The 18,155-nt window shown below is 41.5% G+C and overlaps 1 protein-coding gene across 1 annotated transcript; it reads left to right on the top strand.

The window, feature by feature from the left end:
* Nucleotides 1-4,775: 4,775 nt before the first annotated feature.
* On the top strand, nt 4,776-17,604 carry dnajc11a (DnaJ (Hsp40) homolog, subfamily C, member 11a). Its single transcript, XM_062052041.1, has 16 exons — nt 4,776-4,933; nt 5,882-6,011; nt 6,140-6,213; nt 8,668-8,769; nt 9,568-9,696; nt 9,820-9,942; nt 10,046-10,119; nt 10,207-10,396; nt 10,501-10,586; nt 10,681-10,797; nt 14,747-14,902; nt 15,007-15,076; nt 15,276-15,333; nt 16,047-16,189; nt 16,296-16,425; nt 17,185-17,604. The coding sequence occupies exons 1-16, from the start codon at nt 4,862-4,864 to the stop codon at nt 17,208-17,210; spliced, it is 1,680 nt and encodes a 559-aa protein (XP_061908025.1). The 5' UTR covers nt 4,776-4,861; the 3' UTR covers nt 17,211-17,604.
* Nucleotides 17,605-18,155: the final 551 nt, after the last annotated feature.

The following is an 18,155-nucleotide window of genomic DNA, read 5'->3' as shown; positions in this document are numbered from 1 at the left end:
CGGATACTATATCCTCTTGAAAATGAGAGTCGAGAACGCGAAATGGACATTCACAGTGACTTTTATCTCCACGACAATACATCGTTGACGCACTTTAGCTACGGAGCTAGCGTGATAGCATCGGGCTCAAATGCAGATAGAAACAACATTTTAAAAAACCCTGGCTGGAAGGATAGACAGAAGATCAACAATACTATTAAACCATGAACATGTAAATACACGGTTAATAATTTCCAGCTTGGCGAAGCTTAACAATTGAAGCTAACTAACTTAGCTACGGAGCTAACGTGATAGCATCAGGCTCAAATGCAGATAGAAACAAAATTTAAAAAACCCTGACTGGAAGGATAGACAGAAGATCAACAATACTATTAAACCATGAACATGTAAATACACGGTTAATAATTTCCAGCTTGGCGAAGCTTAACAATTGAAGCTAACTACGGAGCGGCGGTGGCGGCGGGCGTTGTAGCTTTCGACGACACCCCGGCCGCCATCAGAGTCGGCAAGAAACATATATTTCCCCAAAGTTACGTACGTGACACGCACGTACGGGCAAGCGATCAAATGTTTGGAAGCCAAAGCTGTACTCACGGTAGTGCGTCTTGTATCCAGCTCAAACACAACACAACCTCCTGATTGTGTTGCTGTAGTCCGCTGCTAATACACCGATCGCACCTACAACTTTCTTATTTGCAGTCTCCATTGTCCATTAAACAAATTGCAAAAGATTCACCAACACAGATGTCCAGAATACTGTGGAATTGTTCGATGAAAACAGAGCAGTTTGTATGGTGACACATTGGGTACGAATACTTCCATTGCCGTCGTGACGTCACGCGCATACGTCATCATACATAGACGTTTCCAACCGGAAGTTTAGCGGGAAATTTAGAATTGCACTTTATAAGTTAACCCGGCCGTATTGGCATGTGTTGCAATGTTAAGATTTCATCATTGATATATAAACTATCAGACTGCGTGGTCGGTAGTAGTGGGTTTCAGTAGTCCTTTAACATCGTTAATCATTTTGTGAATTGAAAGATGTGTGAAAAGCACTTTAAAAGTTGGAAGGCACAATGTAAATAAATGCCATCTATATAGCTTAATGCCTTCAAGGTACCCCTTCTATTAATGTGGCACAGCTCGGCTTGACAATAGTGTGGCGGCATTAATAACTACAAGCGATCTAATTACAGATCATTGAGCTTGATACACGTTGCTGTTGGCACGCTTGTCAACTGCAGCACTTAAGGACAGCCTTCATCCTACATTAACAGGCTGTGGGCCATCGGTTGTGAAATGGTGGAGTGGGTGGTGCTGAAAGGACAGCTTTTTTGTTGCCTGCTGGCCTTGCACAGTCAAAAAAGGCTCTGCTCTTGAAGAAGAAGAAAAAATATGAGTAGGAAACTCATGCAAGACCTAAAGTAATCATGTGAATTATTTTCTCTCCTCCTCTAGCTCTCTTCTGGGTATATCTCCTTCTCATATGTTCCAAATGTAATGCAGATCATGTTCAGTTTGTAACATTTGATACATCCCGTTGTCTCATTGATCAGTAAACTGTATGAAGCACATTGGAATTAAGGGATGAATAAAAAGTTTTATTATATTTACCATGTTAGTGAATGGCAAGATGGCAATTATGGTGCCGCTGTAATAGCTGCTGGTTGAAGGAGCTCTGTGCTCTTGTGTGTCCCCGTTTGTGTTCTTGATCTCTGTCTTGTTTTCATGTGTTTTTTTGCATCTTGGTTCGGGGCCCTTTTGGGACCGTGCAACAAGGGGTGGCAGTTTTGTGACTTCTGCGCTGCTTTTTGGTGCTTTTTTGGGAACTTTTGGATCCACCTCGGGGCAGCCTTTTGGCCATGTTTGCACTAGAGACAAACTGCTGGCTCTTTGCCACACCAGAGTCCGCATGGAGAGACCGGGGGAGATGTGGAGGAGGAGACGGCGCTGCCGAGCTACACTAGCTATGAGCCTCAGGATGGCCGAGCATCATGGAGCCCTGGCTGAATGAGTATGTATCGGACACTTAGGGCTCCCTGAACGGATTCTCTCTCATTCGCTGTCGGCCAATGTCCAGTTAGAGAACGGAGCCGGCTCACTTGGTTGCTTTGTTGGGTCTGTTTCTGGAAAGGCCACAGTGGTGTATTTGGGTGTTGAAATTATGTTTTTGTTTTGCCGCTGGGCTGTGCTGCCATTATCAACATTATGCACTGAAGAATTGCCAAATACTATGACTGTGCGGACATTGTTTATTTTAATACCTATGATATACACCTTAAACATCTTAATGTTTTGTTTAACACCCTGGGTAGATGTATTTTAAGTTGTCCATACAGAACTCATCACTGTCATTTATACACCCAGCTCAACTGGCTCCATCCTGACAAGCGACGGCTGTACCGCTGGTTTCTATTTATTTTAATCTACCAGCATATTTGAAATGTTTTCTTGTGCCCTTTACATCATCCTACTCTCTAAGACACTCTCAATATCCGACATCTACTGTCCCTACTGTGCGCAAAGAGCTGGCCCGGAGGTCCTTTTCTTTTAGAGCCCCCTTTGACTGGAATCATCTGCCTGCCTCTCTGAGGTCTTTATCAACCATTGTTCCCTTCAAAATGTCTCTTTTTGTTTATCTTAAAACTGAACGCCACTGTATAGTATGTCCTTGGTTGGAATTTAATTTAATAATATTATATTTATTTTACTGCATTATATGTTATTCTATTGTAAATATTGTAAATTCTGAGAGAGTTGTGTGGGCTGAGAGGTATCTGAGCAAAATTAATGATCGATCAATCAATCAATCAATCAAAGTTTATTCATCCATCCATCCATCTATTTTCTACCGCTTGTCCCTTTCGGGGTCACGGGGGTTCTGCATATCTCAGCTGCATTCGGGCGGAAGGCGGTGTACACCATGGACAAGTCGCCACCTCATCGCAGGGCCAACACAGATAGACAGACAACATTCACACTCTCATTCACACACTAGGGCAGGCCTGGGCAATTATTTTGCCTTGGGGGGCCAAATTTAGAGAAAAAAATGTGTCTGGGGGCCGGTACATCTATTTTTAGGAACACTTAATACAAAATCTCACAATAATGTCTGATTGAATGCTAAAAAAGTTATGACAGACCGCCTTAAAAAACGGAATGGAATTTTAATTTTTTTTACTGAATGAGACATGAAAATAAAGAATGAACAATATTAACTATGTATGATAAAACACTGAATATTGATAACATATGAACGTCACACCCCCCTCACGATCGACATATTTTACAACAAGCGAAACGCAACAAAAATGCAACAAACACAGCGAAACATAAACACGAAGGGTAAAAAATAAACCCACCTACAATCTGATGTATCACTAAGCTTTAGAACTTTGTTGTAAAAATCTCCTTCCGCGTCTGTCCCTGACACCCGCATTTCAGGCTGGCCGCTCTGAAAACACTCTGTGGAAACGCTCCCCACCCACACTGCTTGGTGCCTCGTCTGAGCTGCTGTGACGTAGATTACCATAGTAACTAATTATATTAGCATAGTAACTAGTATATCATGCAAAAGCACAGATTCCAACCATTGAAATACTTTTTATTTGGGGGGGCGTGGTATTTGGGGCGGCGTGGCAAAGTTGGTAGAGTGGCCGTGCCGGCAATCGGAGGGTTGCTGGTTACTGGGGTTCAATCCCCACCTTCTACCATCCTAGTCACGTCCGTTGTGTCCTTGGGCAAGACACTTCACCCTTGCTCCTGATGGGTGCTGGTTAGCGCCTTGCATGGCAGCTCCCGCCATCAGTGTGTGAATGTGTGTGTGAATGGGTGAATGTGGAAATACTGTCAAAGCGCTTTGAGTACCTTGAAGGTAGAAAAGCGCTATACAAGTACAACCCATTTATCATTAATCATTTGTATCGTTTAGGACTTACGGTCATTTGAAATCATCACTGCTCATCATAAAGGCAGCTACAGTTTCCATCTTAAAGATGAAAAAAAAATATTTGGGAATGTCGGGCGGGCCAGATTGAAAAGCTTAACGGGCCGCATGCGGCCCCCGGGCCTTAATTTGCGCACGTCTGCACTAGGGCCACTTTTGGTGTTGCCAATCAATCTGTGGAGGTGGGAGGAAGCCGGAGTACCGGGAGGGAACCCACGCAGTCATATAGCCCTAAATAACGAGTGTCTCAAAGGGCTGCACAAGCCACAACGACATCCTCGGCTCAGATCCCACATCAGGGCAAGAAAAAACTAAACCCAATGGGATTACAATGAGAACCCTTGGAGCAGACCCCCGGGCGACCAGTGTAATGGACGTCGAGTGGATTTAGTTCATAGTGTGAGAGTCCAGTCCACAGTGGGGCCAGCCGAAGATCATCTTGGGTGGAGACAAGTCAGCAGCGCAGAGACGTCCTCAACTGATGCACAGATGAGTGATCCATCCCGGGTCCCGACTTTGAACAGCTGTGGTCACCTAATCTGTGCCCCGCCCCCCTCTCCACGAATGATTGTCTGTAATTGTTTGTTGTGTAACTTGTCCTGTGTTGTACTGTATTGTGTTAATTTGAAATGCCCCTTGAAAACAAGATGCTGCATCTCAAGGGGTTTTCCATTAATACATTCAAATACATAATGTAAAATAACCATAATAATAAACATCATATCCAAAGTTAAAAAATAAAGGTTTAATTTTATTAAATGCACAAGCTGAAGCCGTAGAGCAAAAATATAGTACACGCATATGAACGATGCTGCAGTTACACTTCCAAAGCACAGGGAGGCGATAGAGTCCTATGGAACGCCGTTGAGTAACTCAATGGATGAGTCGAAGAAGAAATGACCGGGCGTAAACATGGCGTCTGCCTTGGACGATGATGAGATATCAAGTGATGATTACTATTCTCTTCTAAATGTCCGGCGAGAGGTACATTGTACATGTGTATTGTGTGGTGCTATAGTGTGGAAGCATGTCCAAGATATTCTGTCTGCCGCCACCAAATATTAGTAGTCCATGCTTACACGTGCAATGTAGTTGAACGTTAGCTCGACGGCTAGCTGGTGACCCTCGACATTGATGTCTAGGGTCCATAAACTCAAGTTTATGGGGGATCATTTTACTCAGAGAAATAAATCGATCAACAACCCCACGTAAAACAGTATTTGCTACACTGGTTTAGTGGGTGTCACAAGTCTCAAATTGTAGTTTACAAGTTGTTTCGTGAAGTGTGCACATGGCTAATGCTACCATGATTGATTACACCTGGATTTACAACTTAGATTAGACTTTCATGTCGAGATCGAGTGCCTTACATTTGTCTTTCTTTTACTGTTTTATTAACACGGGTATACCATGGATTTGATGCTGTCATTAAACATTAGTAAAAGTAATGTTTGTATCAGGTACATTCATTGTGAACTGTTACCATGAATTGATTTAAGTGGACCCCGACTTAAACAAGTTGAATCAACTTATTCGGGTGTTACCATTTAGTGGTCAATTGTACGGAATATGTACTGTACAATCTACTAATACAAGTTTCAACCAATCAATCAATCAATCAATCTGTTTAGACAGGTCCTATTTGGGGGAAAAAAGAATTGTTGGGATTTTTGATTCCTTTATTTGAAACAATTGTGAATGTGAGTGTGAATGTTGTCTGTCTATCTGTGTTGGCCCTGTGATGAGGTGGCGACTTGTCCAGGGTGTACCCCGCCTTCCGCCCGAATGCAGCTGAGATAGGCTCCAGCACCCCCGCGACCCCAAAAGGGACAAGCGGTAGAAAATAAATGGATGGATGGATTTCTGAGTAATTTTCATAATACGTCATTTTAAATTTGCTAATTACTCATTGTCTTTAATGTTGCGCTTCAGGCAACGCAGGATGAACTGAAAGCTGCGTACAGGCGTCTATGTATGCTGTATCACCCAGACAAACATCGGGATCCAGAACTAAAGCGACAAGCAGAGCAGCTCTTTAATCTTGTACATGAAGCTTATGAAGGTAAGTCTTTTCAGTACCTTAATGTGAGTCCATCAACTGACATGTTGAGGGGTAGGTACATACCTCAAGCAACACCAAAGTTAATGCATAATTGACCTTCTTGACTTTACTGTTGTATGTTTTCCTAGTGCTCAGTGAGCCACAGGCGCGAGCAATCTATGACGTGTATGGCAAGCGTGGACTGGATGTGGAAGGATGGGAGGTAAATCTATTTATTCATCAAAAAAAGCCTGCACAGTGGCCTTGTGGTTAGAGTGTCTGCCCTGAGATCAGTAGTTCATGAGTTCAAACCCCGTCCGAGTCATACCAAAGACTATAAAAATGGGACCCATTACCTCCCTGCTTGGCACTCAGCATCAAGGGTTGGAGATGGGGGTTAAATCACCAAAAGGATTCCCGGGCGCGGCCAGCACTGCTGCTCACTGCTCCCCTCACCTCCCAGGGGGTGAACAAGGGGATGGGTCAAATGCAGAGGTTAATTTCACCACACCAAGTGTGTGTGTGACAATCATTCGTACTTTAACTTTTTTAACTTTTAAATCTAGGGCTGGGCGGTATACTGGTATCACAGTTATTACCAGTATATTTTCGAAAGACACGTATATTTGAGACCATACCGGTATCTTTTGATGGTGGCCGGGGGGGATGCACAGCAGGCACCGTAGCTCGGGCGACTGGCGGGTGAAGGCGGTGGCTCCTCTTTATTGACCGTAGGTAACACAAGCCGGTGAAAAGATTCAACAGAACAGCTGTCAGTTGACAAAAACATCCACTGCTAACTGCTAAAGCTAACAACAACAGTTTCGCTGAAACTCTCGCAGAAGTAGCTCGGTAACAGACACTGCCTTTTACAGGCACACACACGTACGTACACTTTATTACTCTTAAACTTCTCTCAACTGCATAGGACATATATTTAAAGTAGTTTTTTTTCCAAGTAACATATTAATTACTTTCCCTAGTACTTAATTACATTTATTAAACAGTAATTTCATTAGAATTAAATTACTTTTTTCTTTAAGTAAGGAGTAACTATAATAATTACTTTTTAAAGTAATTTTCAGAACATTGGTAGTAACAGTCATGTGGTGTTGATCTTAATCAGTGTGTGAATGTGTGTGTGTGAATGGGTGAATGTGGAAAATAGTGTCAAAGCGCTTTGAGTTCCTTTAAAGAGGTAGAAAAGCGCTATACAAGTATGACCCATTTACCATTTAAACTAAACACTTTGCACATTTTGTTTAAAATACCGTTATATATCGTATACCGGAATACAACCTAAAAAATACCGGGATATCAGTTGTGGTTCAAATCGCCCTGCCCTGATCATATCTTTAATTTTCAAGCATGCCACGTAATTTGTGTAATACATTTCTTAAGTAGACAATTCACAATAAATACCCTTAATTTCCACTGGATGCGTAACGATTACTGAACGGCACCACCACGTAACGTGTCAGCCATAGGGCAATCCCCTTTGCATTGTTGTTGCGGCTTCGCTGTGCAGCGAAGTAACTCAGACTTCTCCAAGATTTTGCGAATTTGGGGAGTTGTAGTAAAGCAAATCACAAACATTTTTTTCTGTCCTTATAAAGGAGCAGAATCAAATAAACTCTGTCCTGTCATTCAAGATAGATAACGGCTGCTGAATGGCAACACCGCGGAATGTCTCAAGCTTTGCTGTCCAATAATACCCACAGGCACTGACTTGACTTGACACGTGGAAAAGACGACAGTTTTGTCTTGCAAAACGGCAACTTTTTTTTTGTTGTTGTTGCCAGCAACGACTACCGGTACAGTTTTTTAGAATCTATTTGTTTTTAACAGTCTTCTTTCAATACGCTGCGCTTTGTTTTCAATGTAAGTTGTATTTACTATTCGACCCTTGTCAAAGGGGAATTTCCTTCTCTGTTGGAACAGATAACATTTTATCTATATCTACATCCATCCATCCATCTATCCATTCATCCATCGCGAGCGCTGTACACACTCACACTCCCCGTATCAGCCCCGAAATAGCTGTCCAGGTTATGCCTGTAATATGATTATTTAATTTTGGACCTCCAGAATCAGCATATCCTCATCCATTTGGGTCTACAAGTTGAAATTGTGTCTGAAAACCTACAAGTTGACTTCATGGCCGTCCTCGCCCATTAGGACGTTTCAAAGTGTAAAATACATTCTGACTTGAACAGTATTTATTTGTGGAAGTAATTCGGATGACTTATTTTGTGTTAGTGCATGACTTTCTGTGCCACACAAGCAGATTTAAGCTACATTGATCTGCCGTGTTGTGCCGTTTGGCAAATATGGAATCTTTGCGTATATTTAGCACAGGGATGCGGTACGGCACTGGCATGGCGCCACCGTCCGTGCACAAGGGTATTGGCGGCGGTGGAAATCAACACATTAACCTAAATGGAAACTGAAAAAGTCAGTCGCTGTGGCGGCACCGTTCCACAGCCGTTAGGCATCCAGTGGAAATCCCGGGTAATAAAGGGTTGGCTTTTATGGAAAACCTCAGAGTAAAATACTTATTTAAATTTTGTGTATTGCTGAGCCAACTCAAACTATTAAATCGCTGCATTATCTGTATAGTAACAATAACAAATACATTATGTATTTGAGAATAAAAAGGCACATGCTGTTCTACCAGGTGGTGGAGAGGAAAAGAACTCCCGCAGAGATCAGAGAGGAGTATGAGCGGCTTCAGATAGAGCGAGAGGAACGAAGACTGCAGCAAAGGACCAACCCAAAGGTATATAGCCAACGGTTGCCAACTCAACTTATCTTGACCCTTTTATAGAGCTTTCTTGTGCATATTGTAGTGATGGGTAAATGAGGCCTCAGTGAGTGTACTGCACACTCACTACCTATATTGACACTGCACTGATATCGAGTTTGTGTTTCATAATGGTCGTCCGCCATAAGATTGATTAAAAAAAAAGAAATAGATTTCACCTGGAAATAAAATTAATATTTAGCAAATATAATTTATTTTCTTTTCTTTTTTGACAAATAGCTGCTATAAAGAAATTAAGTCAAATGCGCATTTCTGGTCAGTGAGCCAAATAGTAAACTAAAGAGATTAATAATTACTTTATTTGGCGCTCTTAGATCAAAAATGACGGCACACATCAGAATTTTTCTTAGTTCCCTTTAGATCAATGATGGAGATGAAAACCTGTGTCTTCTTTTAGCACCAGCTGTCACTTGTGAGCTAAAATAAGCGCTTCTTGATAAACACAGTAGGGCACTTCAGTCAAAAGACAAAGCAGCTTAATTGGTCACATATTTTTTTTTTCTTCAAGTAACACGTCGAGGGACACAGTATCTCTTCCTGTGTTTCATAAGGCATTGATGCTTCTGTAACATTTGACCCATCACTAAAATGTTGTACTCTATATCTACCTAAGAGCTTTAGTTGATTTTGATTGACATTTGACCCTAAATTGCTCGTATTGAATCTATCCTTTTCAAAATGCTTCTTTTTTACAGTCCACACTCCACCAGTATCAACTTTAACACTTTCTCTCACCCATGTATTTATTCAAAGGGAATTATTAGTGTGGGCATTGATGCCACGGACCTCTTTGATCGTTATGAAGAGGACTATGGGGAAATGGATGAAGGAGGCATCCCACATGTGGAAATCAACAAGATGCACATATCACAATCCATAGAGGTGAAATTTGGTGCCAGATTGCACTCTTGAGATCTGTGTACTTGTCTTTACAATATTACTTCTGCCACAGAAGTACATGTGACAGCTTAAGCAGGTTTAGCTGTCCTGTGTATTCTTCTGCAGGCCCCTCTTACCACAAATGACACAGCCATCTTATCCGGTTCCTTGTCCACACACAATGGAAACGGAGGCGGGACTATTAACCTGGCCCTGAGGAAAGTCACCTCAGCTCAGGGTTGGGGGGAGGTACGCTGCTCTTTATTAAGTATAAAGGCAATTTTACACATTCCTTGACTGACTGTCTGATGACAGCCATCGTAAAGTGATTATATATTTCCTGTGTATATAGATAGAGTTTGGTGCCGGGGACACACATGGACCTCTGCTTGGAATGAAGGTGTTCCGCAATTTGACACCTCGGTGGTATGTCCGAATTGTTAGAAAAATATGTGCACTGAAAACTCAAAAAATTGACAACTTTGTAAGTTGTTTTGTTCTGCTCCACCTCAGCTTTGTGACAGGGCAATGCGGGCTCCAGTTTTCATCCCGAGGTGTGCGTCCTGGCATCACCACAGTGCTGGCTCGTCACCTCGACAAGAACACAATGGGCTACCTACAATGGCGTTGGGGGATCCAGTCGTCCATGAACACCAGCGTAGTCAGAGACACCAAGAGCAGCCATTTTACATTCGCAGTGCAGGTTCGGTGTGCGCGTGTAATTGCGTGTGTGTGTGTGCGTGCGTGCGCATTTCATCTACAGTTGCCTGCCCACAATGAGCCCCAATGTTCTCCTACACTATGCAGCTTGGCATTCCACACACTTTCATGATGATGAGCTACCAGTTTAAGTTCCAGGATGAAGACCAGACGAAAATTAAGGGCTCAATAAAGTATGTGCTCGAAGTATCGTTTTCAGATTTTTGAGAGTGTAATAAAGAACAATGTCAGTGGTTATTCTGATTCTGAGTTGTATCTGTGTTGCAGGTCTGGTTTCTTTGGAACCGTGGTAGAATATGGTGCTGAGAGGAAAATCAGTCGACATAGCGTTTTGGGGGCCACCGTCAGTGTAGGGGTGCCCCAAGGTGTATCGCTTAAGGTCAAGTAAGTGATGCTTTTATTCATTTAAAGTTGGGCCGTATAGAAAAGTTTGTCACTTTTTGTAGGTCACAATATTTCAACCAATATTTAGTTTAGTAGTTTTAAGAGTTATTGTTAAAAGGTAACTGCATTTTTTAAGGGACATTTTTCCTATCATTCACTTGTTCAATGTGAGACAAGAACACATTTTACATTTTTTCATGCATTTTAATTTGTAATAGACGACGCGTTCTAGACTGTTAACATTGAAGCTAATGGCAGTCATTTATTAGAATAGAATAGAAAGTACTTTATTGATCCCTGGGGGAAATTCAGCACCACAGTTCGCTCACAATAGACAATAATAATAATAAATAATATAATATATTATATATATAATGTATAAATAATATAAATATATTCTACATATACTCTACATTTAAGTGCAGTCAAGAAGGAACATATGCATTATACAGTCTGATGGCTGTCGGTAGGAAGAACCTCCTGTGTCGTTCCGTGTTGCATTTTGGGAGTCTGAGCCTTCCACTGAACGTGCACATTCTCCCCGCAAAGTCCGAGTGTAGTGGGTGGGAGGTGTTGTCCATAATGGCTAGGAGTTTTGCTAGACTTCTCCTCTCTGACACCACCGCCAGAGAGTCTAGCTCCACTCCCACCACGTTACTGGCCTTCTCTACCAACTTGTCCAGTCTGTTTACGTCCCTCGCTCTCAGCCCGCTGCCCCAGCAAGCCACGGCGTACAAGAAGGCGCCCGCCACCACCGATTAGTAGAACATCTTCAACATCTTTGTACAGATGTTGAAGGATCCTAGCCTCGTGAGGAAGTAGAGGCGGCTCTGTCCCTTCTTGTAGAGTGCCTCAGCGTGTTTTGACCCATTCAGCTTGTTGTCGATGTTTACTCCCAGGTATTTATAATCCTCAACCATGTCCACATCGACCCCCCTGATGGAAACAGGGGTCGCCGGAGTACTCCTTCTGCTTCCCAGGTCCACAACCAGCTCCTTGGTCTTCATCACATTAAGCTGGAGGTGGTTCTTTCCACACCATGTGACAAAGTCCTCCCACCAGTGCCCTGTATTCCTCATCATCACCATCCTCAATACACCCCACTATCGCAGAGTCATCAGAAAACTTCTGAAGGTGGCAGGACTCTTGACTGATAGTGGAAATCGGTGGTGTAGATGGTGAAGAGGAAGGGGGAGAGGACTGTGCCCTGCGGGGCCCCGGTGTTGCTGACCAGCCTGTCAGACACACAGTCCTGCAGTCGCATGTACTGTGGTCTGTCAGTCAGGTAATCAACAACCCAGGACACCAAGGGGGCCTCCACCTGCATCTTCTCCAACTTCACACCCAGTAGCCCAGGCCGTATGGTATTGAAAGCACTGGAGAAGTAAAAAAACTTGACCCTCACACTGCTCGCAGGCTTGTCTAGGTGGCTGTGAGCTCGCTTCAGCAGGTAGATGACTGCGTCCTCCACTCCCAGTCGGGGCTGGTAGGCGAATTGGAGTGGGTCCAGGTGGGGCTTGACTGTAGGGCGGAGTTGTTCCAGGACCAACCTCTCCATGGTCTTCATGATATGGGAGGTTAGAGCCACCGGCCTGTAGTCCTTCGACATGCTGGGTCGCGTGCACTTGGGGATGGGGACCACGCATGAGGTTTTCCACAGTGTGGGGACTTTCTGCAGCCTAAGGCTCATGTTGAAGATGTGCTGGAGCACACCAGACAGCTGTGGAGCGCAGGCTTTGAGTACTCTGGGGCTCACACCGTCAGGACCCGCGGCCTTGCCTGTGTGTAACTTATTTAGCTGTGCTAAATTATTACACCGATAAAGCCCTCAAAAACATCATGGAATCTGCGCTTTTGCATGATATATTAGTTACTATGGTAATCTACGTCACAGCAGCTCAGACGAGGCACCAAGCAGTGTGGGTGGGGAGCGTTTCCACAGAGTGTTTTCAGAGCGGCCAGCCTGAAATGCGGGTGTCAGGGACAGACGCGGAAGGAGATTTTTACAACAAAGTTCTAAAGCTTAGTGATATATCAGATTGTAGGTGGGTTTATTTTTTACCCTTCGTGTTCATGTTTCGCTGTGTTTGTTGCATTTTTGTTGCGTTTCGCTTGATTGTAAAATATGTCGATCGAGAGGGGGGTGTGACGTTCATATGTTGTCAATATTCAGTGTTTTATCGTACATAGTTAATATTGTTCATTCTTTATTTTCATGTACATTCTGGGTGTCTCATTCAGTAAAAAAAATTAAAATTCCATTCTGTTTTTTAAGGCGGTCTGTCATAACTTTTTTAGCATTCAATCAGACATTATTGTGAGGTTTTGTATTACGTGTTCCTAAAAATAGATATACCGGCCCACAGACACATTTTTTTCTCTAAATTTGGCCCCCCAAGGCAAAATAATTGCCCAGGCCTGCTCTAGAATCTACAGTCTGTTTATTGTATTAATGTAAGTGTGGCGTCATTAATCTTGATAATCAAATTCTAAAATGGAGAAAAGAGAAGCTGGAGGCTTAGGTTCTGCTGTCCCAAAGCAGTACTCTGACTCGCCTGACTGGAAGTGGGGGCGATTGAAATAGCAGACGCATGTCTCTATAATGTTTAACCAGCGGAAGCCAATGTTTTTTTCCAAACAACTTAATAACCAACATCCATCCATTTTCTACCGCTTGTCCCTCTTGGGCTTGCAGGATGTTGGAGCCTATCCCAGCTGCTGTCAGGCGGAAGGCGGGGTACACCCTGGACAAGTTGCCACATTGTCGACATTTGTAATACATGAAGCCAGTGTGTGTCTTTTTCTCAGATATAAAAAAAAAATTACTGCTTGGAATAAAATTAAAATAAATGAATTAATGTGTCTGCCAATATAGATGATTATATATCCAAGATAAAATATCTGTGCTGAAAGATATAAACATCCCATCAGTCAGCATCCCAGTGAGAGCAGACGTTGTACAGTAAGTGATTGTTTTATTTTCTGTGTAGTTTTTTATTACTTGCTCAGCACTTAGCAATACTGTTACATGATGCTTAGTGTTTCATTAGAGCTGGATCTGCTTATCACTCAGCTTCTAAAACTTGTAGCTCAGCCTCTCTATATTTGGGCTCAAAAATATAAGGTTCTGGATCATCATTTGTCCCAAAGTAGTCGTCGTTGGCTTTCATAAAGTCTATCATGATTACTAATTGTTGTTCTAAGGAAATAGTTAATGTTGTGATGCGTTCTATGAAATCAATGCGCCTTCGTAATGCTTAAAATTACCAAAATACATAAATATTACATGTTATTATGAACATGCCTGTTATCACATTGCATATACTGTTTACTTGCAGCATTTTTATAAAACATTGATGGAAGTTTTTTAGAACGCCTTATAGGCAAAATAGATCGAATCCTCATTACTTGCATTGTTAGCCACCTATTGCTATCTTTTGTTTACAAGTTAGAATGCATGAAAAAAGAAAGACGTGTTCTTCTCTCACATTGGGAATATAAATGATGCAAAATTCCAAAAAAGTGCAGTTCCCCCTAACTAAACTGTATAAAATGATTGGTTTAATACAATATATTACCTAACTTCATTATCAATAATCAGTTGATACATGTTCAACACACACTCTGGGTTTCCCCGGGAATTGCCAATATTTTGCCCTTATTTTGAGAAGCAGTGATTTGTGCAATATTATTGTTTCTTTAAATATGAACCTGGTCTATTTGGAAAATCTAAACACCAACAATCAATCACCCGCTTTCCAGCACGTATTGACACAAATATGCAGATAGCAGCACAAGGTGTATTTTCATAACAATAACCTTGGTTGTACACCCACATTTGGCAGGCAATATTCTACGGTGTGTTCCCACACAACTGAATGTCACACAGTAAAGCACCTAGGCAAAAGTTGCTTGGCAATAAATAATACAACTGACCGCCTCTCTGCAGACTAAACCGAGCGAGCCAGACTTATTTCTTCCCCATTCACCTGACCGACCAACTTCTGCCAAGTGCTGTATTTTACGCCACAGTTGGACCGCTGATTGTCTACCTCGCCATGCAGCAACTCATTATTCGGCCGTATGTGCGAGCTCAGAAAGAACAGTAAGAAATCCCCACTTGGAATTATTTTATGGAAGAGGAGTTGTTAAAGGAAGCCATGCAAGCAGTTTCTTTTCCTTGAATTCCTCCTATCTATCTTTTAACAGCGACTTGGAGAAGCAGCGTGAGAGCTCAGCCTCTAACATAGCCAAAAAGAAACAGGAGGCAGAGGCTGCGGTGAGTACTTCATGGCTTCATTTGAGATGTGTTCGACAGAGAGCAAATGTCGGAAGCCTTACAACACTCAGAAAGTGATGTCATTGATACAAATATGTAATGAGATTAAAAGTCTTAGTGGCTTCATGATGCATATGATGAAATGATTTAATCTCAATTTTGTTTCTCTCTCTCGCTTTTCTTTTTTTCATCTCTCAAGGTCTTGCTCATGCAGGAGTCTGTGCGAAGGATTATTGAAGCTGAGGAATCTCGAATGGGTACGATTAGTGATGTTTAAAAGATCAGCTAATTCGCAGTGTCAAGTTGTTGTTGTTTTCAAAAGGTTTTGAAACACTTGACTATCAAAAATCCAAACATTCAAAGTTAAATATGTTGATGGCCTGTTCAAGGTTTGGTCCCTCTTTTTAACTTGTGACATTAAATATTATTTAATTACAATCGAATGTGCTAAATTATTTGACAAAGCAGTTTTTCATGCAGTTTTAGAAGTTTTTGTGGCAATATGGACGGCATCGTAAACAAGGTGGACATTTTTAAGCGGAATAATTGTTCCTTTTAATCAGCCTCAAGCCTCTTTTTTGACTGGCAATAACTACCACTTTTATGCCAGGCTTTGATAACACACTTGTAAAATACTTTAAGCACACTAGTTCATTCCCCCAAGTAGAAGTCTGACAATTTCATTTCCAGCAAATGTAAAATTTAGGTTTTACAGTCAAGAGTGGCCCAGCAGATTTTGCACTTTTTAAGATGTTTCATTTTACCAATGATCTTATGTTAGAGATTGATATACTGGTGTTTTGTTAGGCACTTTTGGAATTAAAAAAATATTTCCTGCACCGTAGAACGGAAATGTTGTTGGAAAGCTTTTGGATTCTAGGAATTGAGTTCCATGCTGTCTGCAGCTCTTTATAAAATAAAAGGAATGCATTTATTTCACACTATTGTTTACTCCTGCCTTTTAAACCAGGTCTCATCATCCTCAATGCCTGGTATGGCAAATTTGTGACTGACAACAGCCAAAAGCATGAGAGGGCAAAGGTTATTGATGTGACTGTGCCGCTGCAGTGTCTTGTTAAAGACTCCAAACTAATCCTGACAGAGGCCACAAAGGTATAAGACTACATTATCCAAAAATGGACATAATTGGGTATCTAAAATCTGTATATTGTTACTGTGTTTTTAGTTTTCTGTTTATTTGTGTGTTTCTAAATTGTAGTCAGGACTCCCGGGCTTCTACGACCCCTGCGTGGGAGAGGAGAAAAGTCTAAAGGTGCTGTATCAGTTCCGCGGCGTCATGCATCAAGTCCTATCAGGAGATGCAGAACCACTCAGGATACCAAAGCAATGTAAGTTCCTCCAACAAGTTTAAACTGCTTTAGTTTACCTTGACAGAGATTGGAACAGTAAACCCTGTAACTAGAGCACACATGAAGACAATGTCTTACAAGATTGTTCCTATGGTCTGAGCTGTGTGAAAAGTGAATTTGTCCCAATAATTTGTTTCAAAAGAGATCACGGCAGACAATCATAAGTATTGACCTTGTTCAATATCTACAACCAAAACTCTTAATGTCTGTGGGGAAAGCCTAAGCCTCCCAAGTCTTTGCACCGTGCCAGATTTGTTTTGATAGTTTAATGTTTAGTTAAATGTTAGTAGTACTAGGCAACTAGATTTTGAAAATCTTTGCGTGTACCCAGCTTAAGTAGTGTGACATCATACCAGTGTGATTATAGTGTAATCAACCAATTCATTAAACAAAGAAAAATGCAACACAATAAGCAAAAAGCAACAATAGACTGCATGTGAGTGTTGCAAAAAGCAGATAACATTTGTTTTAGAAGTGCCAAAAGGCGGTAGTATACTTATTTTGTTATCCCAGTCAACTCTGGGACAATCGAAATGCAAACAACTACGCACTGTACCAAATGCACCAATCTCTACTGCACAGGTGAAAACAAACACTTTCCTACTCTAACAAACATATCCCATGTTACACATGAGCAGGTGACTGACAACTTTGTTTGATGCAATGAATTATTGAACATGCTATGCAAATCTACACAGCCCCCATGTTTAACCTGTCTGTCCTCTGTCCTTTTTGCAGCTCACAGGATTGACACTGACACATAGAGGTTCCTCTACTGACCAAAAAGATACATCTCTCAGCTGTTAGAAGAATGGATTAACTTTTGTTTTAGACAAAACAGGGATAAAAGTGTTTGTCACTCAAAAGAATTGCATTTATCTTTGGACGTTACATTATTCAGTCAAATATGCAGAGTCGAAGAAAGTATGAAAGGACAGTATCCACTGACAGGGTTGGGCCTCATTGAAATGAAATGTGACACCAAAATCAATGACTACCATATTTTTGTTAAACCTCTGCGGGGTACCTTTATTTTTGCTCAGGCTTGTCTTTTATGATACAGTTGTGTGTACCGAATTGTACGCAAATTGCAGTGCCTATGTGATTTAAATCATGAATGCACCTGTTTGCCATTATAATAAAAATCTGTCTCCCTCATTTTAAGTGTATTTTTCTTGTCTGATATTTGTTTTTAGAGTGTGCATGATGATGTGACTACTGTAAACCTGTGGTCAGTACTTTAAATGTTGGCTGAGTACAATAACAGTTCCTCAGTTTCCAGCTTAAAAACTAAATTCATATTTGAGTTTTGCCAATACTTCCACCCTCGAAACAAAAATGCTGCTAAAGCAGCTTATTTTAATACTGTATTTTTGACTCATTTGTATGTCCCTCTAATCTGTTAAATGTTTTTGAGCTACTGTATAAACAGAAAGCTCTCTAAGGGAGTACTTTCCATTTACCATCATGCTTTGTTGTGTATAGTTGTGGTTAATTACATGTTCATTGATAACAGATTGTCATTGTTACCCCATGTAGTAGTAGTCAGTGTTTTATTAACTGTTTATGTGCTGTTATAAATTGAGTTTAGTTGGTGTTCTTGCAGTGAAGTTACCCCATACAAAACTTGTGTGTACTGTACATAAGCCTGATTATTGAATGGTAATATACACTCATTTGCCTTAATATACATTTCCTGCAGCATTTAT

Source organism: Entelurus aequoreus, linkage group LG07 (genome assembly GCF_033978785.1).
Source record: "Entelurus aequoreus isolate RoL-2023_Sb linkage group LG07, RoL_Eaeq_v1.1, whole genome shotgun sequence".
Lineage (NCBI taxonomy): Eukaryota > Metazoa > Chordata > Actinopteri > Syngnathiformes > Syngnathidae > Entelurus > Entelurus aequoreus.
This window is presented reverse-complemented; position numbering and strand designations above follow the sequence as displayed.